We start from the raw sequence: 24,588 nt of genomic DNA, 5'->3' as shown, positions 1-24,588 counted from the left end.
TAAGATCACTTTGAGCTGTGAATCTCTTTAAAAAGGTCAAAAGAGCACGTTAACTTCTAGCAAATGAATTCTAAGTATGCCAGATATGGAACATGTTTGAGAGACTGGAGACAGAGACCTGTCTTCAAGGTTCTCACTTTTTCTTTGTAGCCAACACATTCTTTAGTGGTTTTTTTTTGGTTTGGGGTTTTCTTTGGTTTTTGTTTTCCTTTGGTGGTTTCTTTTTGGTTGTTTGTTTTTTGGGTTTTCTTTGTAGCCTAGTATGTTTTAATTGCAGCATAGTGTAATTTTAATTTTTTTCCAGTTGGTACTGTTTTCTTGATGTTTCACCATGGAGAGGTGAAAACAGAAGGCCTGGTTTTGCTTCAGTCTAGCACTGGCTAATAAGTTTGTGTGGGAAGCATATGATCCACCACTTTCCTGTTTTCCTGAGGAAATGAGAGAGAATGTATGCAATGATAAAATGAAAACTTTACAAAATATGTGACCAATCACTTTTTGTATGTGTTCTATTGCCTTCCTGTACTGGGCACAGCTCTTGTTCAGTGAATATCAAAACTGTGTGGATATTGAAGGAATAATAAGGTTCTAATGAACTGAAAAAGGAAGAGTTTGTAGCAAAGAAAAATGAATAATTTTTTTCCTCCATCAATAATGTACCTAGTTAATTGACAAAAAAAATCTTATGCAATCTAACTTCTCTATGTTTGTGCAAAACAATACCATTTTTAGCCACTTTCAGTGGGCTCAAAATCTATTTTCCAGGCCTCCAGCTTCCTGGTGATGTGACATCAGCACAACAGCCCAAGCTGGTGATTATATTAAAAGAAGAATATAATGAGACAAAAGAATAAGGCTGTGCCTTGATCTTTTCCATTGATAAATTTAGAACTTGCAAAAGCTGAAATAATAGTTGTAGTGATAAAAAGAAATATAATTTTTATACTTACCTGCTGTTCTGAAAAACCAATGTATAATTATTGTAGGAGGAAGAAAAATACATCTCTCCCCCTCACTCTGCTACTTTTTCCTCTTCTCTTCAGTGTTGAAATCATCCAGTTTAATTAAATCACCAGCCTATTTCTGCACAAAGGATGACATTTTATTAATGATGCATGATGTGTATGAGACAGAATTAACCCAATTTTCAAATGGATTTCAATTTGGAAAGGGCAACATGTAAAAATGTCTTGTAAATGTGTGGGATGAGCTTGTTGAGCAGCTTTCTGCAGGAGATGGGATTACAAAATTATGAATAATTAGACAACAGTCTCTCCAGTCCCTGGCTTTATAACATAGCCCAATATCATTGCCTTTTCCATGTGTTGTTCAGTTTTGCCCATTTTCTCAGTCATGCTTCTTTCCTAGCAGCAAGTCCAAGGAACAGTAGTTTAGGTGACAATATTTACAAGTAACCGGGAGGGGCTGAAGGTGACTGTTTTGATCTTAGGATGTCAGGCACTTTGTTTGTGGTGTGGCTCACATTTCAAATATGCCTGTAGAGCCTGAGGTTCAGAGAGTGGTTGGGGTCCACTCAGGCTCCCTTCACTTATATCTGAATGGGGTAGTGGCAGCAGGTCAATGTTCACATAGTGAATTGTTGTATAGATTTGAAGAACTGTGAGTTGTTAACAAGCTTTTATCCCTCCTGCCAGGGGAGCAGATAATCTGCCTTGTCACACACATTTACATTCCTGAAATTTGAATGAAACTCTATTGCCAGCTCCCCATACTCTGAATTGAGAAATACCTTCCTAATTCATAGGAAAACTTGATCGGTGTGGTTCTGCAGGTTTTGAGTTTATTTTGAACTTAGCAGATTTGGGGCAAAAACCCTTCACTTTCCTTTCCATATCTCTGAAATGTAATTTTTATCAAAACAATTCTCAAAAATCATTAACCTCTGAGAACAGGGTGTTGTGGAATAGACAATGAAAAGATTTGAAACAGACAGTCAAAATGTCTTGCTGATTAAATGGCAAGACAAATCTGCCTGCTAGAAGTATGAGATTCCTTTTTTGTCCCTGTTATGTATGGGATAAAGTGATGAAGGCACTAAAAAATGTATTAGGAAGCAAATATTTAAAGGGTCAGGCTGTGAAGCTCAGAGCAAGTGTGCCAATTAGAGTGTTCCTATGTTCTTTATTGATGCAGAAATGGTCATATGGGGATTTTTGGTAAGCTCTGTGTTAAAATATTTTTGTTGCTTCTGTTGAGAGAAATTCTTGAGCTACAAGATGGGTGGTGGTGTTCATAATGAAGTAAGGGTTGGAGGTCCCTGTTAGTCCAGCTATCTGTGCTCATGTAACTCTGATTCCTGACCCAGAAGAGCAAACACTCTACAACAACAACACGTGGCAGCATAAATATCCTGCCCTTCTGTACAGAACATCAATCTTGGCTACTTGCTTAGGAATGGAGGCAGGTAATCTACTTTAGTAAGTGTGGAAACAGTGAAATGTATTTTGGCCATGATGAATATTTTCTGGCAATTTAAGATTTGTATGAAAGGGGCCTCCTATGCCATTTATGCCAAAAGTTTATACAAGAAGTGCGTACTCTTTACAAGGAATCGAGGGAAATAAAAGCAGATTGGAGGAGTGCTGTACCAATTTAATTTACCCTTGTCAATATGTTGTCATAAGAAATACAGAATTACCATCCTGTCTATCTAGCCTGTGGCTGGGGAAATGTGGCTCTATAAGCAGGAGCAGAGCTGGAAGTCGAGGTCATAGTTCACCCCAGAGTTCAGAGACATGGTGGAAAATATCATTCTGAAGTTGGCTTACTTATAAACATATGAGATGATTATTTATTTTTTCTATAGTTATTTGTTTGATTTTATTCTTTCCCCTCATGCTCTGGTTCTCAGTCACTGTTACTGTGTGGAAGGAGGGGCTGTGCCTTGTGTGCACCATCCTTAATAGACCTTTTCTCTCTTTCAGAACAAGGAATGAAGAAAATGAGCAACATCTATGAATCAGCAGCCAACACCCTGGGAATTTTTAACAGCCCATGCCTGACTAAAGTGGAGTTGCGAGTTGCATGCAAAGGCATATCTGACAGGGATGCCCTCTCAAAACCAGACCCTTGTGTCATCCTTAAAATGCAGTCACACGGCCAGTGGTTTGAGGTGAGTGTTTAATAAAATAAAATTGATTCTTCTGGCACTTTAGGATGGCATAGACAAACTGCTGAGGCAAAATTGAAATAGCAAGAACACTAAAGAGAAGCAGCAATTTGAAGCCTGTGGCACAGTCTTGCAAGAGTGAAGGGAGATTTTCCATTAACCCTAACACAGTTTGAATCAGAAACTTTGAACTTCTCTTTGGAATCTAGATTAAAAATCAAGATGAATTAAAAAAGAAGCATCATAAAACTTTTCCCTTTAGGCTTTATTTTTTCATAAAAGCTATATAATACTGCAGATAATCATAGTGACCACAAGGCATTACAATATAAAGAGGAATACTGTGGAAGAGAGGAGGATTTATCATTAGCTGGGAAGGGATTTGGTGACAGAGTAGCTTGATTTGCAGAATTTGAGCATTACAGTTGGATTCCTTGTTGCAGTTAGTAAAACGAATGCATTTGCCTTATCAATTTGCCTTGTATTGCAGGTTGCATGTTTGATTAAAATCCTGCTTTGTGTTATTTTACCTGATCATGGAAATAATTTCTTTGGTGAATGGAAACATGGTGTCTTAAAGAAATTCAAATTGTAACTATAGAATATAGAATGGAATATAATATTTTTAATGACATATTGTTGGTCATTTTCCTTAAAAATTACATTTGAGTGTTTGTGGTTAATCAAGCTGAAAGGTGTGACTTTAAAAAGAGACTAGAAAGAATGTAGGAGAAAATTATGAATTTATTAAATCCAGTTAATTTTGAGTGCATATTCATCCCTCTCTTTTCAAGAGTTTTAGCATTCAGCATAGGATTGTCCTATCTATGAAAAGATAAGAAATAATAATGGTGGGCATATGCAGAAAGCAAAACCTCAAATTCAGGGGTCTTTTAATTTTGCATTTTCAGCCAAGTTTTTCAGACTTTGAGGAGTTTGTTCCATTTATTCCAATTGTTTTGACCTATGAAGTTTTTCCATTTCAGGCCAGCACAACCTAGGAGAGTTAAGGGGTTTTTGATGGTATTCTTCTTCTTTCCTTAGTTTGCTCTTGTGGAAGCACTAGATATATTCCTGGTAGAAAACCAGACTATAAATAGAAATAAAACTCTCACCATTGTTTTTAGTGCTACAAAATCAGCGTGTCCATGTAATTGAAATTTAGGGTGATAAAATAGTTAGCCTAAAAAGGAGTAATTTTAGCTCTCTCTGTAGAAAAAAGCATTTAGCTGCACTGTCTGTAATCACACAAATAGTAGAAATTATTCAAGAAAAGGATTAAAGGTCAAAATAAATGAAATGGCCCTGTTTGGAAAGGACACAATGAAAACTTTCATGCTGTCTCAGTTTTCTGAATAACTTTGGGTGCATTTACATACAGTTTGTCTCTGGCAGGGTAAGTTGATTTAAATTATATATTCTGATGTAGTAATGGAGATTCCCTTTATTTGATGTGGTTTTTAATTTGGAAAGTGATTGTCTGAATAGAGTAAATCTTACAGAATAGATCTGCCCACTGATATGATTCTCATCTTATGTCAGTTGCTGCTACTGTCTAGTGAGAGTCCAGGCAATTCATTTTAGTGTGAAAAAAAAAGGTTTTATTAGTTAATGTTCCTATCAGTGCTGCAAAGCGAATGCCACTCTGCCATGATGAGTATTTTCTGGCCAGCACCTTCTTAAGAGAATTTTTAATTAAGTTCCTATTGCTGAACTAAATTGAGCAGAGTCACTCAGGTATAGCTGGAGACATAATTTCGCTGGATGAATCTTCTGCTGATGGCAATCAATGATCCAGCAAGACCAGGAAAAACATACAAAGTAATAATTAAAAAGTAATAAAATCCAGTAAAGCGAGTATATTCAACAGAGAAATCACTAAATGGCAAAGAAAGAAGTAGAACTGAGGAGTGTGGATTTAGTGCCTTCATAAGTTATCTTTAATTTCCAAGTACCTTAAACCCCTTGGAGATCCAAAGGTGCTGTAGCAAGATGCAGTATGACTGAAATGTACATACTGATCACATGCTCTGGTTGTGTGGAGGTTTTGTCAGCAAGGAGTAGCTGAATTGAAATGTCCAAAATACAGGCTTTGGTCTGTGTAAGTTGTGCTCTTCCACAGAAGTGCTTTTGAAATCCATGGAAAGTACTGAGGGCTGGCTGCATGGCTGCTCTTGGGCCAGATGCAGGTGGAGCACATGGGCTTAGGCTGATGGGGTTGCACTGTGCATGAAGTTAGAGATACTGGGATATAAGGGAATGGAATGTAATATTTTTAATAACATCTTTTTGGTTATTTTTGCTTAAAAATTATAGTTGAGTGTTTGTGGTTAATCAAGCTGAAAGGTATGACTTTAAAAAGAGAATATAAAGTATATAAGAGAAAATTAGGCATTTATTAAATCCAGTTAATTTTAGTTAATTTTGAGTGCATATTCATCCCTCTCTTTTCAAGAGTTTTAGCATTCAGCATAGGGTTGTCCTATCTATGAAGAGATAAAAAATAGTAATGGTGAGCATATGCAGATAGCCACTCTACAGGTGCAGACAATCCCTGAAAGTGAGTGATCTGTGTACATTTGTCTCTGGGAGAATTTTGATAAAATATGTCAGCCTCTTGCTGAGGAATTTTTTTTTTCAGTTCTGCAGTTCTGTAGTTCTGTGTGTGCATATGTGTGTGTTTGTGTAAATTATGCCACCCACACATGTAAATATAGAATGAAAATGTGTTGATGCTCTTGTAGAGTGGGTAGGTGCCATTTCCAGAGATTGGAAATGACGTCCAAGTATTCTTCTTATTTTGTTTTTAACTGTGGTTTTCCTGTTTTGTTTAGTTTTGGGGGGTTTTGTTTGTTTCCCAGACACAGAATTGGTGAGATTGGAAGGGACCTCTAGAGGTGGGGACACCTAGAGCCAGTTCCCCAGGACGGTGTCAGACAGGTTGTGAATGTCTCTAAGGAGGGGATTCTGCATTCTCCCCAGGCAACCTGTGCCAGTGCCTGGTCGCTGTCACAAGCAAAAAAATGTTTCCTAATGTTCCTGTCTTTCAACTAGTGCACATTACCTCTGGTTCTGTCACTAGCCACCAGTGAAAAGAAGCCTGGCTCTGTTGTCTTTGGACCTTCCCTTCAGGTATTACATTGATGAGATGTCCCCTGAGTGCTCCAGGTCTGTCACCTACAAACTTGCTGAAGGTACAGTCTGCCCCACCATCCAGGTCATTAATGGAGATCTTAAACAGTACTGACCCCTGTGTCCCACTGCTAGTCTCTGGCATCCACCTAGAATTTGTCTCACTGATAACCAGCCTCTGAGCCTGGCCAGCTTTCAGTCCACCTCACTGCCTGCTCATCCATTCTCTGTAGCAACAGCTCCTCTATGAAAATCTTATAGGAGCCAGTGTCCAAGGCCTCACTGGAGTCCTGGTAGAAAATATCCACTGCTCTTCCTTCATCCAGCAGGCCTGGTAGATCTACTTCATCTCAGGCATGACTTTTTCTTGGTTGGCTACTCATGATGACTTTCTTATCCTTAATGTGCCTAGGATTAAGTTTCTGTACCAAGTTCTCAGGAACTGAGGTGAAGTTGGTGGGGCTGTAGTTCCCTAGATGATGTGATGAAGGACACAAAACTCCTCAGTAGTGAAACCATGGGGAACTTTGACAAATACTTAAAGAATTCTTGGTGCTGTCCCCCATTCTGGTACAGATATGCTTGCTGTTTTTTCCTCTTGTCTGGGTAGATGTTTCTCTGTAAAACTAACTGGCACACTCACAAATGTGCACACACACCTCCCCCCTAACATTTCCCTGTGTGTGCATGTTGGTGCTGTCTGTAAAGCACTATTTCCACCAAGCTAGAATGTAAATTATATGTTGTGTCTCCCAGGAAGATCAGCAGTTTACTCCTTCTCACACATGAAGCCTAGCATGACCGGGTGTGATACAGCATAATCTTAAATTCTGCTGTATTTATGTACTAAAAGCCAATTTGCTGATCCAGGGCTGAATTTTAGCTCTTTTAGCCATAATTTTAAGCAGGTGCACACTTGCAGGGTGCTGAAATGTTGTACTTAAAATGTTTGTATAAGATAATTATTCAATGGCTGTTTCTCCATCTTGACTTGAATGTGTTCAAGGAGTTTAAATACTGTACCAAGTTTCAGATGGTGAATGACTGAGGTACATGGTGATAAATTCCTTTGCTCCAATGATTATTTTACCCACCTAGAGTGTGAATGTTCATGTGTAATAAATGTTAACTGTTAACTAATGCATTGCATTGGAGCCTTCAGCTGAGATGTGCTGGCACCGACATTCTCATTAACTCCTTAATCCTAAGGAAGTGTCTTGGCCCTGTTCACAGATGATCTGCATATGGCAAATACCCATAGTACATGTTATTTTGAAAGCTGAGTAAGTTGCAGAGCTGTATCTGGTCGTACAAGATTTACATGAGATCAGGAGGTGTCACACAGCCAGATGGAATGTAATATCTGGAGCTATGAAAAGAGAAGAGGAGCTTGGGAAGACAAGTAGTCATGTTTGGGAATCAGGGAGGGCTTTCTGTAGTTGCACTCTCCTGGCTTTCAGCAGCAGGGCACAGTGTCTGCTTCCTTGTGGATTTGAACAGCCAGCTGGAGGTTTTGTGTTTTACCCAAAGCTTTTATTAAACCTCAGTAACTGCAGAGCAAATGAAGCAGCACCCAAAGACAACCTGCACATGCTAAAATTCATCTTGATGGACGCGGGTGAAATCGTTAGAATGGATGTTTTTTTACTAAAATAGATTTTTTTGTTGAAATGTTCTCTGAAGTCACAGTTTGTGAAAAACTCAGTGAGCTTTGATAAAAATGTGTTGATATTCTTAATATAAGAGTTATTCACTTGTAATTCAGCGTGACATTTCAAGGACCAGCTTGGCAAGACTAAACAAACAAACCTGAGTTTTCTGTGTTTCCTCTTCCTTTCACATCAACCTGCACATCCATCTGTATTTGCTTTTCCTCTTAGTCCTGTTCTCTCTTTTGTTTCATTTCTGAATTAGGGCATCCTTCTCCTTCCTCTGCCTTTTCACCTACCTCATCTCCCCATTTACATTCCCAGCACCTGCTGCCAAGTTTCTCTCCTCTCTGTATTGGAGACCAGGGGAAATTCCCTGTCCCTTCCTAGCATGGGTGAAGGATCTGAAGAGAAGACCTGAGGCAGACTTCAGCTCTTTGTTTCCATAGATACCCAAAAGTAGCTTTCATGTTATCCATCTGTGGTTGTTACAACCCACTGCAGAAGCCAACAAGCCATGAAATAGGGGAGTCTGTGGGATGATATATTCCATGACTCTACCAAACTGTTCAGAAATAAACACAAAAATACTGTCAAGAGGCAAAAAATCCCCACACACAAAAAAATACATCCTTTTTAGTTCATTTTGATGAACAGGTAATAGATGAAACATTTGGATTGAACTGAAAGTTTCAATGATCAGAAAGAACTACCACCAGCAGCCATACAGAATGAGGCTTGAGGCTGTCTAACCCCATCTTGCATCTAGTTACTAGTTGGTGAGGGTGAAGAAATACAGGATCAGAAAAATATATGTGTCTTTCCACCTTGTTCTCCCAGCTCTCAGTGATCTGCAGCTCAGGGAGTTCTTAAACAGGAGTTTATGCCTTTGTAATTGTAAAAAAAATGTTGGCAGAATAACTTCCATAACTTAGTTCAAATAATTTTAAAAGTCTTGTATATAAAAGATAAAATTTTAGGATATCCTGGGGCATAAGTGTTCAGCAGCTTAAGTGGGGGTTGAATAAAGTAATATTACTTGTATTTTTTGAATTTAGCTCTTGCTGATTCTTTTTAAATTCCATTTTCTTGTATTAAAGGAGACACTGAGAAAATCCCTGTTCATTTTCTCAATGCCATTTGGGATTTTATTCTTCTGATTTGTCCATGACTGTATAAAAAGGCATCCTTTATTTTGAAGATTCAGCATACCTAAACTATCACAAAACATGGATTTGTTTGGGTAGTTATTTGAAGTATGTTTATTTCAGAGCATTGCAGAGATGCAATGCTGTGTTGCATTTCCACAGTGATTTCTGAGCAGTGATTTGGGATTTATTCTCTGCTTTAAAGAACTGCAAGGCTTCACAGTGGACTGGCTTATTGGAAGTTTGATGGGTTTGGGTTCTTTTTTTTTTTTTAAGAATTCTCTAGTCCATGCTAGAGTAGATTCTAGATACTATTTTTCTGATTTCACTCTTAAGATTTCAACTTGGTGAAGAAACATCCTGTATGAAATTAACTGTAAGTAATGGTTACAGTAAGATGAACATACCATCTTAGGAAGATTTTTCTCTGACAAAGAAAGGAACTTACAAAGTTCTGATGAAAATGTTTTATATCAGATTGTGCCAAATTTGATGGCAAGGAGCTGCTTTCACTGAATAAAGGTTATGAAATTAGCTCTTCTCTTTGTGAAGAAGCTTCTGATTCATTTGCAGATTTGGGAGTTTTTCTCTTCTGGATATAGAGGAGGGCTGATAATTGGAAATGCTACCTGTGAGTTCTCTGGCCAAAGCTTAGATCAAATGAAATACTAGATCTATTGTAAAATTGGATTTAATTAAATACTATATCTATTGTAAAATTGGATTCATGCAGATCATGTTTGATGAAAACCAGTGGGGAAGAATTGAGTCTTTAATTGAAATCATCATGACTTTCATCAGGAAATAAAGGCAATGGGATTTTTTCTAATGAAGCCACAAGGTGGCCAAGGTCCTACCTTTTCTGACTCAGGGCTGGCAGTCAAGTTGATTGACCCCTCCTGCCCAGATCATTCAGGCCTTCAGAGCACTTGGTCTTGTTTGAGCACAGGTCTCAGCACATGCCCTGCACAACTTGCAGGTGATGATCTGTCAGTGCAGCTTTTGATTAGTGAACTTTGGACCTGGTAAGAAATGAGAGCAGTCCTGCTGCATTCACTTCCCAAGGGATGTTTCTTGAAGAGGATGCCTAAGAGTTTTTTTAGGTGCCATTTGACTTATCTTGTTTTCACTCATCACACTGAAAGCTGTGATTTTATTTACACCATAGAACTGTGCCTATGTATATGCCTTTATGGTTTATTTCATCCTCGTAATTCAATATCATACTTTTCTTTCTCCTCTTTCATCAAGTCTCTGTTGATGCTAATGAATGTTTCTTTACTCAAAACTATTTGGTAACCTCTGTTGCTGCCAAGATTTGCTTTTAGCTTCTGCTTTCTGTTCCTGGTACATTTCCTTGAAGTCTTTTTGTATGGTGTGACTGTCAAAGACAGCTCATCTTTTTCAAGCACCACTGGAAGTCTGTGGGGTCAGGCTGCAGGCTAATTGAATGTTTTATCTTGGTCCGTTCTCAGCCTGAATCCATCTAATCAGATATCTTCCTTTCCAAACCTTAATATTTTGGAGGCACACTTTCTTCCAAGGGTTTGCCTGCTGAAGACCTCCTGTCAACTCTTTCTGGAAAAAGAAAATTTTTCCACATGGAGGGAATCTGCTATGCAGTTTTTCTCCATGTCCAAGAAAGCATTCAAAATACACTGTTCAGCCCCTGATGCACTTAGTACATTTTTACAAATATATATGAGTAAGCTCAAAATCTGGAATTGTAATAATAACTGTAATTAATATTAACCTTCTTGTTAAAAAGAAAGAGAACTCACTCCCAGGTCTTTTCAAACTACTTATGCAAAGATGAAAGTCTGAAAACTAAAGGCTGCAACTTTCTTGCCTTGGCAAACATTTGATAAGAAGCTGGTACTAGGAATTGTTTTCCTCCTGTGCCTAGTTCAGAAATATGAACATCATTAGGTTTGATGATATTTTCTTTTTAGACCCCAGGTAGTAATGTGTCTATTTATTTTAAATCTATTTTATAATAACTCCCTCTTGTTTTTATCTCATCCATCAGTGCTGCTTTTTCTTGAGCCTCCTCCTTGCCTCAGCATTTAAAGACAGCCACAGTGCTTTTTTTTCCTGTCTTTTTTAATCAGCTAGTCTTTCAGCTTGAATTCATTTGAATCAGACAGATTGTCTCAACTGAAAACAAATACTGTCATGTTGAGTCAATAAAGATGAAATATCATATTATTCCACTAGCTCAAACATCATTTTCTGCCTCTGTAGTGCAGTTTGTGAAATGTAATGCATGTGCAAAGGAGAGGAAGTAGATTTCTTTGTTCTTATTGAGAGTGGTCATATTTGGGTGGATGATTCCTCTCTGCCAGAGCTGGAAGCTGACTTCTCTGTCCAACTAAACCTCTTCAGGTCCCCTGTCTTCAGGCTACGGAGAGTCAAGAGTTATTTTCTCATAGTTTACATAATTGAATTAAACCAAGTGTACTCCTGAGAAGTCAGGAGGGAGTGCTTGTGTAAGAGAGGTGGTAAAAGCTACATGGTCTCTCCCTGAACCTGTGGCCTGGAGCATCCTCTCCCAGGAAGATCTTCCTTTGGGGCTGATTTACCTCTGCCTGGTAAAGCAGCCCCTAGGAGAGCCATGGAAATTAAATGTGGGATCATGTAGTCATTTTTCTATGTTAGGAAATAGCTACATGCTTAAAAATCAGTTCAATACTGCACTAGCTTAGAGGGAAATCTGAATGACCCATACTTGTCTACATCCTATTTCAATGTCCAGAGGATCAGGGGTTATGGAAATGTTTGGGGAACTCTGTTCCTTCCTGGTGAACAATTTATTTATAGCCATTCCTGCAGCAGGTGTCTTCAGCCAGAGTGTGTCTGTGTTTGCAGGTAGCACTGTGCACTTACCTTGCCTTTTGTACCTGTGGAGGAACCGGGCTGGATGCTCTGGTGTCAGATTTCTCTATGGCTTTGCAAACATTTGTGTACTGTACTGGTAGAAACATTTTGAGTGGTTTTAAGCTACTTGAAAATTTTGCCTTCATCTTAACTTTTGAGTAATTGCATTGCAGACATGAAATACTAAGAGACAACTGAGAAGACTTCTCATCTATTCTTGTATTTATGACATTTAAAATGTCGAAATACTATGGCTGACAAAATAGTTTACATTATTAAAAACACTTTTTTACCTCATTAACAGAGCAGCTGAATTATTTCCTCTTCCCATGCAGTTTTAGATATTTCTTTGCTTTTAATGTACTTTCATCAATGTTTCTAATCATCCTAAGACATTCTTGTAAATACTGCCTTTAGCCATGCTGTCTATTTGCTGGTTCTTAATTCATGCTTCATTAACTTTTCACAACTTTTTCTCAGGACAGTTTTCCATAAAAGCTGTGACTCACACAGTGTTCTCAGTCATATATATATATATATATATACACTATATATATATACACACTATATATATATATATATATGTATACACACGCATGCAGTCATACATATACACATACGGAATAAAACAAGATTTTTCTAATATTTACTTTTTTTTTAACCACATCAGGCCTTATAGTTTTGTTGTATGAATAGGGTAAGGAAAAAAAAAGAAAGAAGAGACCATTAAAAATGCTTTCAAAATTATATAGGGAAGATATAAGGAAAAAGAAGTTTCTACAGTGTTCCTACTCCTTCTTAACCCTGAATAACTGGTTTCATAGGAATATACACAGGAGGAATTCTATACTGTCAGCAGCTCTACATTAAAAAAAAATTATTTTGCTCTCTTCCCCTGCAGTTTAATTATCTGTCAGATATGTAGTATTTTAAACTTGGATGGAGAGTCTAAGGCTGCTTTTATCATGGGCAGGCAGATGCACGTTTCAGATCACCTCAGTAATATGCCTCCCTCTCATGAGCTATTTGTTACAGATACACAAACTTCACACATCTCCAGGACAGATTTTAAGCCTGGTTTGACTTCAGTAGTCTGACAGATTGTGATAAACCTACAGTAAACAGGAGTCTTTGGAGCTGCTTTGTAAGTAGATAATTCACTTGATTGATTCAGTACACTGATTCTTAACCTGTAACATCAGAATGGAACTGAGAAGTTGTCAGCAGCTTGAGCCTCTTCTGTGTTTGCTCTGAGGGGTTTCAGGGTCTAACACAAATTATTTCCTGAAGGAAAAGAGCACTTATGAAACTCTGAGAATAAGTGATTTAGAAAACCAGTCTGAACTACTGCAAATGTGTTTTCAGAAGACTTCTATTCAAATATTGATTGACCAGGGATACTAAGTTCATTTAGCTGGTTTGGCTTAAAACCATTACATAATAAGGGAATGTGCTGTTGACACAAATTGATGGAGTTCAAGTTTATGGAAAGAAAAGTAAAAGCAATTTCTGGGAAACTGGAGCTGCTGTTTTCCATATTCCCTCATCTTTGGTAGTAGCTTAAAAATATATTGTACCAGTTATGTTGTAACCAGGCCAGAATACAGACTCCCTGAAATCTGAATTGAAATGTCCAAGCTACATTTCTGTATAGATGTGCTGAGCTCATCTGTTAACAGGTATTCCAGGATTTGCCTGATTTTTTTAAAAGTTTTTTTCGAAAATGGGATGGATTGATTTTTGTCTTTCTCCCCTTGAGAACTTTACAATTTTGCCTGTAAAAACAGGTAATCAAAGCAGAGCCACATTGCATCAACTACCAGAATTGTGATTTCTGCTCTTGCTTCTTCGCCACTCTTAGTGCTCTCCAAAAGAAGATCCTAGATGTAAACTAGTAAGACTAGTCTCTGAAGAAGAGGAAGCCTCAGGGCTGAAAAGATCCCCTGTTTCTGGCAGAGGGCTTGGAGTGGCTTCTACAACCACCATGCCACTGCTGCTGATAACAAAGTGATATTGTACCAATCCTGGCTCTACCAAGGTGCTCATTTGTGAAGAAAATTTTAGGGCACTTTGGACAATCCATATAAAGTCCATAGTCTTTGGGTGTGAATTGTGTAGGTGATCTTTATAAATGTACCTGCCTTTTGTTCAAAATGTCACACTTAAAGATGGCAGAATAAATATACCTGACAAGCCAGTTCTTGGGTTGAACAGTCTCCTGTAGAAGAGCACCTAAGTCGTTGAAACTGGAATCATTGTTGTAGCTCCCTATAAATATTTTTTTGTGTTGAAAAGGCCTACAATGTTTTGTTCAGCTACTTTTTAGTTTGAAATTCCTAAAATGTTAAATGCAACTGTCTGAGGTGAATTTCATAATTTTGTGAGATACTCAGGTTTATTACACACCACCAACCTGCAATGTTGTGCTTTTGAAGCAGAAAACTGTCCATTGTGGTAATCTGGATTTGTCATGATAAACTTAATCAGAAGGATCTGAGGGGTTTTTTCCAAGTCAATTTCAAATTTTAAAAAAGTCAATGAAAATATGAGGTTTGAGGCTTTTGTTTTTCAAATATTTGGAAAAACTCATCGCTTAGCTATGGCACCAGCTGGCTTGTATATGCCATTGGTGTAGAACCAGCTGCTGGTGCAGAACCAAGTGATGCACTACATCATGGCCTTCTATATGCCTCCTCAGAGAAACATTAGGTTGATCATTGCATCTTGTTGTATTTAACTTTAAATGCTGTTTGAGGGCTGATTAGTCTGCTGTTGCTTGTAAGTGGGGTAAACTTAAAAGCTTATGCTGTGTCACTGCCAAATGAACTGGACTAGCTTCAGCAGCCTTACTCCCCTGGCTGCCCTTCAGGTTCCACATGGATGCAGGAACTGTTTTCACTGACAGCGGCATTTCCCGCTTTAAAACTCTATTTGCACTTCTCCAGCTTAGATTGGGATTTTCAGCTGCCATGGATGTCTCTTCCCTATTCTGCACAGGAATACACAAGACAAATTCCCATGCCTTTGTTCCTCTGTTTGAAGTCATTGGCATTATGTTAATTGTCATCCAATGTTTCAGCACTCTTTTTACAGTCCCATGTGTGACTAATTTTGTTGAATGCCCTGTGCTTGCCTGCTTGCTTCCTTGATTTTTTAATTTAAATACCAAAGTAGATCCTTGACCATCTTTGCATTAGTCTTACTCCTCCTCTTAATAAAAAAAGCTGTCATTGAATATCCTGAGTTGGAAAGGACCCACAAGGATCACCAAGTCCAACTCCTGGCCCTGCACAGGACCATCCCCAAGAGTCACACCAAGTGCTTGAGTGAGTTGTCCAAATGCTTCTTGAGCTCTGTCAGGCTGGTGCTGAGACCACTTCCCTGGGGAGCCTTTCAGTGCCCAACCACCTCCTGAGGTAAAAAATGCTTTTCCTGATATCCAGCCTAAACCTCCCTGGACACAGCTTCATACCATTTGGTAAGGAGTGTCCATTCTTTCTTCCTTAGTTTGGTGGGACTTACTTGGTTTTCTGCCATATTTAGCCTTATAGCCTCACAATGAAATCATGTCCAAAATATTATAGACAAATTTCCTTTTTTATATGTATAATTTCTATTTTTCCCTGGGAATTTATTGAGATTCTCTAGCAATATTGGAAAATGTTGATGATAACTAACCGTGTGGTGGACAGTGAGAGTTATCCTCAACAAGTTAAAATTCTACACACAACTCTGATTGTACCCAAGACTGTTACTTTTGAATTCAACTTGCATGTAATGCTGTTTTGCAACTTCTGGAGATTTTTGCCCAGATTTGGATTGGTTTTGAATTTGCTAAACATTGAATTGCTGCATTGACACAAAACATAAAGTGTTCACAGGGCTTGCATTCTTGTTTTTTCAATTTATATTCTGGACTTGGCTTTTCAAGTTTGATCTGATGTTGTCCTGATTTATAGTAGCCATGTCCTGACCTTCAGGTGCCCCTGCCTTTTGTGGGAAAGAAAGTGGTTTCAAGTCCCAGTTTAAGTGGAAAACAACGAACTTAGTGTAACTCTTCCAAGCTGGTAATATTTTGGTTTCTGAGCTGTTATGATGGAAACATTTCCAATTTGCAGAGTTTGATTTTTGAGAGATTGCATTGAAGAAAACATTATAACACTTTAAGGAACCATTCAAAAATTTTTCTTTATAGTTTAGAGGAGCTGTACTCTCCTAAGCTGGGCATCAGCAATTTATGTTTGTGTTATTTTTAGGAGGGTAATACTATGAAACCTAAGGAATATATGCATCTTTAATAAATTTTGAAACCAAGGAAGTCCATAGTTTTGAATACATTTTAATTGTATCAGGTGGGAATATTTTTAAATAAGATTCTGACATAACGGTAAAGTTCACAGAGTTTACATTGTCATGGTATGCATCTTTCCATCTGGATATCCTCTTTCAAAGCAGCCACGTGATCTTATCCATTTAACTCGAGCCCAGCTGATGCAGGCTAATTACTTTTTCCTCCTTTTCATTGTATCACTCTGCTTTTTCTGCTGATTTCAGCTGGAGTTGGAGGTCAGTCTATTTAAAGAGCCCACACTTTTGCCTCAATGTCTCTTGTGAAGCGTTGTATAATTTGGCTACTCCTGAGGATGTTTGTGGTGAGAATTCGTAATTTACTGACCATCTGCCTGCCTTTTCCCTCCATTACAGATGTGGAGAGGAAAAGCTGAAAAGAAGGCAGTGATGTAATACGTAGAACTTGGTTGCTGACCAAGTTACATACTGTGATTGATTGTCATTCAGAAATCCTCTTTCTGCCAGAAGTTGGTGCTATTATATGAAATTCAAAGGAGGGCTGGTCTGTGTCACACAGTACTGAAGAGAAGTATTTATGAAGGATTTGTTTATTCTGAAAGTAGTTAGTTGAGGTTTTTCATAACATTACTGTTGCTTTCCTTACAACTCTATATTACCTTCAGACTGTATTCAAATTCCCAGGCTGCACTTTACTTTGTGACCAGCATTCTTGTGTGAGATTCTGGGGCTCCTCATTCTTCCCCAGCAGGGAGTTAGTGAAAGTCCTGGATGACCTGTCAGGAAGGGCTCATGTTAGTTTTATTTGGGCATGGTATGTATTTTTGAATGTGAAAAAGTGGAGAACAAGACAAGATGGAACAGAAACTAATGTAGAATCAAAATGAGATGGTATCTAAAAAACAATAGCATGGAAACTTTAATACAGCTTGGAGAGCAGCAGAGTGATGTTCCAAGAGAAGCCTAGAGAACAGACTTTTGGAACTGAGTTTATTTTAAAGGACATCTTTGCCTCTGAGGAAGGAAAATTTTGTTCATTTTACTTCTTTATGAATGCTTCAAAATAGTTTCATTAAAGCTTCCTGACTCTAGAGACTTCTGGAAAGCCACTCTGTTCTAGAGAACAAGTCCTGTGAGGAGTGGCTGAGGGCACTGGATTTGATTAGACTGGAAAGAAAGAGGCTGAGAGGACACCTTATTGTTCTCTACAACTACCTGAAAGGAGTTTGTAGAGAGTTGAGTGTCGGTCTCTTCTCCCAGATAACAAGATGAAATAGCCTCAAGTTATACCAGGAGAGGTTTAGGTCAGTTATTGGGAAAAAATCTTTACCAAAGTTGTTACTGAGCATTGGAATAGGCTGCTCAGGGAAGGGATTGACTTTACTGGACTCATTTAAAAGTTCTTTAGAAGTGATGCTTAAGATTATGGTTTAGTGGTAGACTTGGCAGTGCTGGGTTTATAGTTTCTTTGAGGTATTTTCCAAACTAGATGATCCTATGCTTCTACCCTGTTTTCATTCTCAGTGGAATAATCTTATAGGACTCAAGTCTTGGCATGTAGTTTAGTGGGATCATACTTTACTGGGGTTTATACCTGGATGGATGCTCTCGCTGTTGATCCTTTTGCCAAAGTGGCAATACCTCCAATCAGTCATGGTGTGTCTGCAGAGAGATGTTTCATGCAGCAGATTGAAGTAGGAATAGGTGTGATGGACATATTCTTCACCATCTCTTCTAAAAGTGATCTCTTAAATTCTTCAGGGACCTTCTGTCTAATTTCACAAATTTCACAGTTTTATTCTAGAAAATATATTTATCCAAATTCAGACCTTAAGTAGTCCTTTTGCTGAGGTGATGATTTTGTCCCCGGTTTCTTGTCATGCTGTTGTGTGTGTTTATAAATACTTAGCTATGAGTTGTTTTCTGTTGCATTTGCAAAGAATAGTAAGAACCTTTCTGAAGTCTCTAGGTGTCATTGCAATAAAATATTCATAACAATGGGTCTCTGAGTAGTAGTAAGTCTGATATAGTTGAAATGAGCTAGTAACTTACCTTGGAGTGAAAGTTTTTTATATGAAAAGAGAGCAAAACACTCTTGGTCATTTTTTGTTATCTTTTGCTTAGAGAAAATATTAAACATGGCTTAGCACTTAACTTGGCTGGGGCTATCTTCATGCAGCTTTTTTATATTTTATAAGCAATTATCCTGCAATATGGAGTGTTTTGATTTAGATATGCTTTTAAAAGATCAGTATTCATGGCACATGCAGTGAACAGCAATTTAAAATTAAAAGGCTGCTTTAGACTTTCAAGAGCACCTGGATCTTATTTTAGAAGCAATTGGAACCCTGGGCCAGCACCTTGTAGGGCAATTTAAATTCTTCTTTTTTATTATTTTATTTGAGTACTTGGTAAGGAATTGATTTGAACAGCACAGTGCTGAGCTCTTCTGATTTTGAAGTACTTCCAATTCCCAGTCACATATAGCTGCAGATCATGATCTTCTTTTAGTTCTACAAAGCCAGGCATCTTAAGAATATCACCCAGACAAAGAAGTGAATCTAGACTCTTTAATTTATCAAACATTTGATTTAATGAATTTTTTTCTTTTTTGCTTATGCATAGAAGAAGTTCCTTAGGTCAACAGGAAGACACTTATATATTGCAAGAATAAAAAATACATACATAAAGTAGCAAAATTGTACCATGTCTGTTCAGCATCTGAAGAAAGTCTTTTCATCAGTAAAACATTCATAATCACTGCAATAAATTCTGTGTATTATCCAGGTTTATCCAGGTAAAGGGGCATGGGAGAAAGAAACAGTCCTTTAGTTATATTCAATATTCCATTTGGGAGTATGATCTGTCCTGTGCCCCATGTGAGACAGAAGGCCTGTGGGAATGAGGTGAAGGGAAGGAGGGAATCTTCATGTAATGAAAGGTGATCATTATTCAGAGGCAAGGGAGAAACTGTGACTACACAGGTTGTCTTCATTCTGGAAATTACCACTCTGAGCACTTGGCTTTGAACCACAAGGCTTCACCCTAACAATATTCTTGGAAAGCCCTATCCAGATAGAGGGATATAGTGGTGCTTTACTCATACAAAGTGACACAAGACAACCGTGTCCTTTCTTAGCTTTATTTTCAAAAGTATGAAACCACGGCAAGATCCATTCTCAGCAAGATGTAGGAGCTCTCCTAAATACAGGGATTTTTGTTCCTGCTCTTCATAGGGCACTCAACCCCTTATAAGCAAACACAGTTGGGTTTGTGAGCAGGTGGGGCTATAGAATTGAGCGATTCAGCCACTGGAAATGCTCTGAGATGTGAACCATCAGCAAGAACCTTTACAATGCAGTAGCTGCTATACAAGAAGCTGCCAACAGGCAGCTCATGGTAACAGATTACAATTGTGGTGGTGCTCAGAGATGATGTGGGGAGGTGTACACCTGTACAGAAAAGTTTTATAAACTGGAGCTGTGAAACAGGGAGCATGGCATTAAACAGCATCACCATCTCACTCTGCAGGGTGGATTTCTTGTAAGAGGCTGGAGGAAGCTGATGATTTTTTAAAAAACTCTCAGTGTATTTTTGCTTTTGAGTTGAGATAAAGAAATCGTAAGATATATTAGAGATTTCACTGGAGTGTGGAGGAGGAGAATGTAAAGTCTGAATATTTTGTTTTCTGTCTGAATCACTAATGTGTACCAGTCAGTTTAATTAGAATAATTAGTCATGAAATATATAATTGGTCTGAATCTTCCTGCAGATTATATAGAGAGCTTTTGAAGAGGAATGTGGTTATTTGATACTGATCCTGCAAACATTTATGCATGCTCTTAGCTCAGCATGCATGAATCAGTGTTGTCCCATTGAGTGGGGAAAGGAAGCTCTCCTTTAGCTAAGGGGCTTTCTGAAATTGAGCCTCACCAGTGGGCAGCATTTCTTTGTGGCAAGTCCAGTGTTTCAGGGATGGCTCCTGTAGGGGCTGCTTTCCCCCTAAAGCAATTGCTTGTTCTTGAAGGACAATAGCTATGAATGACCAGGTGGTGGCATGTCTTCTATGGCTCTGTTTGTGTCTTGGTCTCTAAAGGGTTACCCCTCTTGTGTCCTCTTTGTGAGGTTGACACCACTGTGTTGTGTTTCTCCTGCTGTGGAGAAATGACCCAGTTGTAGTAACCACGAGGAAAACTGTTCTTGCTTTCTTGTGAACCATGCTGGATCATTTCCTGGAGCAGGTTCAGCCTGTGGCTGTGCACACAACTTTTGAAGTTTATGAGAAGTGAGGATGGGAAGTTGATGGAGCTATGTGGAAGAATGGACCTGGGGTGGGTTAGGCTTGCCTGGGTTTAGGTAGCTTTGGTTTCCCCTGTGAAAAAACTTGAAAAAATTGAGCAATTATTGCATATATTTATAAATGCTACCATTTGATCCCCTTTTTCCTCCCCAGAAGAGTGATTTGGTTTTTGCTTGGGTTTTAGGGTGTTTTGTTTGTTTTGTTTTGTTTTTTAGAATAAGTTTTACTGTTGGTTATTTTGTTGTGGTTTATCATTTAAGTACCTAATGGTACCAGTTTTAGGTTCTTCCAGTTTTTTGAGAAAGTAACCTTGAGAGTCTTTTTTCTCCTTTCCTTGTTTGTCTCTTGTGTCAAAATTATTTCTTCTCCTGAGATTATATGACAGATAGCAAATTTAATGCTAAAGAAGGTCCTGTCAACATATTTAGGCAGCCTTGCTATATGTTTAAGATTTTCTTCTTCTAGCATATACCAATGTGCTTTGGTGTAGTTTGATAGTCTAATTGACTGTAACAGTAAATTCTGTACTGTTCAACTGTGGAAAAAAAGTTTACAGTTTTCATTATTCTTAGCCAGAAAGAATTGAAAGCTTATAGAGTTTTTTATTATTTTTATTGTACTTTGGTTAATTTCAGATCTCTTTTTTGGCACGCAGTTCAGGGTGTAACATAAAAATATGTGATTCAGCAAAAGCTGTGGAAGAATTTCTATTATTGTGGTGTACAGAACTGCAGATGCTGCAAAAAAGACTGAAATAAAAAGAATGGAATGTGGTGTATCTGCAGAGTAGTACTGTGCCACCTCATGGACTTATTTATTGGTTCACAGAATTAACTGTAGTGCTCTCTTGAGTATTCTGTGTACCCTTCACTAAGAAAACTTAGTGAAGATATATCAGATACCCTTTCCTCTCCAGAAAAGCAGAAACCATCCAGTGTTTGATAAAGAGGCATCTCTCCTTTGCCATTACCAGGAACCCAGTCCCAGATGACCTTATTGAGCTCAGGACCTGTTATTTCCCAAAGGCTACTCTTGCCTATTTGGTGTTAAATATCTCTTGTTGCTCTGGTGGGTCCCCCAGTGCACCAAAGCCATCCTTGCCTTTGAGCCTTGGTCCTGCTTCCAATTGCCAGTGGCACCTTGAGCAGCACTAGGAGACTGTAGCAGCAATTTGGATCTAAAATAACAACCTCAAGAAGTTTGTAGGTAGACAGAATTGCTAAGCACAATCTCTCCTTATTCTGTCATAGAAAGAACCAAAATAGATATCATCTTACATGTCCTTCTACTGTGACATTTTTACTATTATCTGTGGTTTCATAGCTTACACAAAGAAAATGTTCCTGAATTGTTCTCTTGTCTTCTGGTTTGGTAGTGTTGGATCTTGTGCCTTTACATATTCGAAAGTCCCATGGTACTGGCTGTTTGCAAACTTTTTGTTCTGAATCATGAATTTAGCAAGCACATATCAGTGAATTTCAGATCAATTAAAACCAGTGTCAGACACAGTTTCAAACTCCTTAAGTACAACAATAAAGGACACATTAAGTGATATGTGAAATCCATGTCATGATACAAATTTCCTGAAGTTCAGCTATTCTTTTAAGGATATATAGCACAACATTTCTCTTTTGGTGGCCAGAAAGTTTAAGTAGTTCAAATTAGTGCTTTTCTCCCAAATAACAATTGCTAGGACAAGAGGAAATTACCTCAAGTTGCACCCAGGGAGGTTTAGATTGGATATTATTAAAAAATTGTTCATCAAAATGCTTATTGAGCATTGGAAGAGGGTGTCCAGGGAAGTGGTAGAGTCCCTGGAGGTATTAAGGAGACCTGTAGATGGACACGGTTTAGTGGTGGACTTGGCAGTGCTGGGTTTACAGTTGGACTTAATGATCTTGAAGGTCTTTTCTAGCCAAAACAATTCTCTTGCTCTATAAATTTATCTTCTAAATTCTCTTTTGGATCCTGATCATGCAATAGGCCTATATGACTTTGTATTTTAAAAGTCTGTGAATAATATGTTGGTTATATGTCAAATAACCATCAGTTACATTCCTATGGAAACCATGTCTTCTCTGTCCCAGCCCTTCTCTACATCTCACATTTGTTGTCTTTGCATAAAATAAACAAAATCGACCAACCAAACCCCTCATACTGTAAGCCTTATACAGCAGTGTCAATTTATTTCCATAAAACACCCTGGGTATTTGAGATGTTGTATGTGGTTAAAAAGACCGAAACATAAAAACCAAACCAAAACAAAGCAGAAAAACCCCACAGAGTAGCAAACCCCTTATAAAATTCTAGTAGATCTGACAAGTTCTCTGGGGTTGTCACATTAAAAATTGCTGCACACTGCATAGCCCAGACTGTGCTGTAGTACAGAATAAGAACTTCAGTTTCTTCATTCTGGTGAATGTCTCAAGTCCCATCACTCAGAACCGTGCATATTTGACTTTGTTAACTCTTGCTTCTAGACAGCTGCTCAGAAACTCTGGACAAAGAAGCAGAAAAACCCATGTGGATGTGCAGAAAGGAGAGGGAGCTCTAAGTTTATATCAACTCAAAGTAAAACAAAAAGAAAATAGAGGAGTAGAAAACAGAATTTTATTTTTTTCCCTGCATTTCACAAAGCGCTAGCAAAATCTCTGAACAGAGGGAGACAGAGACTTGTGAGGAAGCTGCTGTCTTAAAATATTTGAAGGGCAAACTCAAGCAGCCATATGTTATAGCATTTTGACTGGAAGTGTGTTTGACTGTTTTTTATAATTTTATATAAATGTTTGAAAAATGTAATGAGAAAATTGTCATCTCCCTTTTACAAGGAAAACAAGACATGCCCCCTCCTGTCTAAGCTTTGGCCAGCTTGTTCTGAACTGTTTAACTCCTTCAGCCATTTCAGGAAGGAGGGTAAACATCACTCTTTGTACCTGTGGATGAGGAACTGAGAATTAAATAGGATTGAGAATTAAGGTTGGTTGGTGGCAGAGCCTGGGCTCTAGAGTTCAGTGCCTTGACCCAGGCTAGGCTCTGTTTATCTGCCTAGCTTATATATCTCTTCATAGAACATTTTTTTACAGGTTGATTTATACTTGTACCTCTTCTGTGAGGTTTAACAGCACTGTTGTGTTCTTTATATAGATGTAGAATCCAAAAACAGGTGATCTGAGTGCCCAAGGTTATACAAGTATCTATGGAATAAAAGGGACTGAATAAAACTTAACTAAATCCCAAGTAATAATCTCAACTTTTTAGGCCTTTTTTTGGGCCTTACCCATTTGTTTGAGAGAAAGCCAGAGACAAAAACAGAGGGAAAAGGAAAAAAGAAAAAGAGGAAGGCGAAAGTGAGTTATCTTTTTTCCCCAGAAGGCTGGCTTTCTGTTTTGATTTCAGAAGCAAACAGCAGCCTTTTTCAATGCTGATTTCATAAGTGATACTTTTTTTCTAGCAGAGGAATTCTCTGATTTCACAGAGAAGTTACATTGAGAAGAAGGAGAAAAAAAACCAGAGAGATAAAAGGGTGAATACTATGAATAGGATTCTCCCTCTGTTCCCCAAGAATTTCCTGCTTCCACCTGCCAGTGTTGTGACTTCCTTTTCAGTCCATGGCTTTGAAACTGGCTTAGCAGGATCTCTTTCTAGGGATGGGTGTTGTGCATTCAGTCAGAGAACAAACTCCATGCTGGGAGGCATGGGGGAGCACATAGTGGCATTTCTAGCAATAGGCTTGTCAAAACAAACAGTCTCACTTTTAAAATATGTATCCTAAATATGTTGCCTCTTAATGCATATTCATCTCTTAAATGCAAATATCTCCCTTTTCTGCACATATTGTGGATGTTTGCCCTCTCTATTTGGGTTGTGTATCATATGGCATGTAAATAAGAGATGAGAAGTTGTGTAATAAGTGGAGGAGGGGAGGAGGTAAAGGGATTTAATAAGAAACATGCATAATTTACACACACAGCACTATTCCACTCTGGTTTTGCATATTTTAATAGCAAATCCTGTGGCTTCATGCCAACCAGTGTCTTATAAATA

At 38.2% G+C, this 24,588-nt stretch overlaps 1 protein-coding gene across 3 annotated transcripts in view; it reads left to right on the top strand.

The window, feature by feature from the left end:
- CPNE4 (copine 4) overlaps positions 1-24,588 on the top strand; it is a 229,561-nt gene that overhangs the window by 46,438 nt on the left and 158,535 nt on the right. For all 3 annotated transcript variants that reach the window (XM_054628058.2, XM_054628050.2, XM_054628066.2), the window contains one exon: positions 2,946-3,133. In XM_054628058.2, the coding sequence (XP_054484033.1) occupies positions 2,946-3,133 (188 nt within the window). The remainder of the gene's footprint in view (positions 1-2,945; positions 3,134-24,588) is intronic.

The sequence above is a fragment of the Agelaius phoeniceus genome, chromosome 1, assembly GCF_051311805.1.
Source record: "Agelaius phoeniceus isolate bAgePho1 chromosome 1, bAgePho1.hap1, whole genome shotgun sequence".
In the NCBI taxonomy this organism is placed as follows: domain Eukaryota; kingdom Metazoa; phylum Chordata; class Aves; order Passeriformes; family Icteridae; genus Agelaius; species Agelaius phoeniceus.
This window is presented reverse-complemented; position numbering and strand designations above follow the sequence as displayed.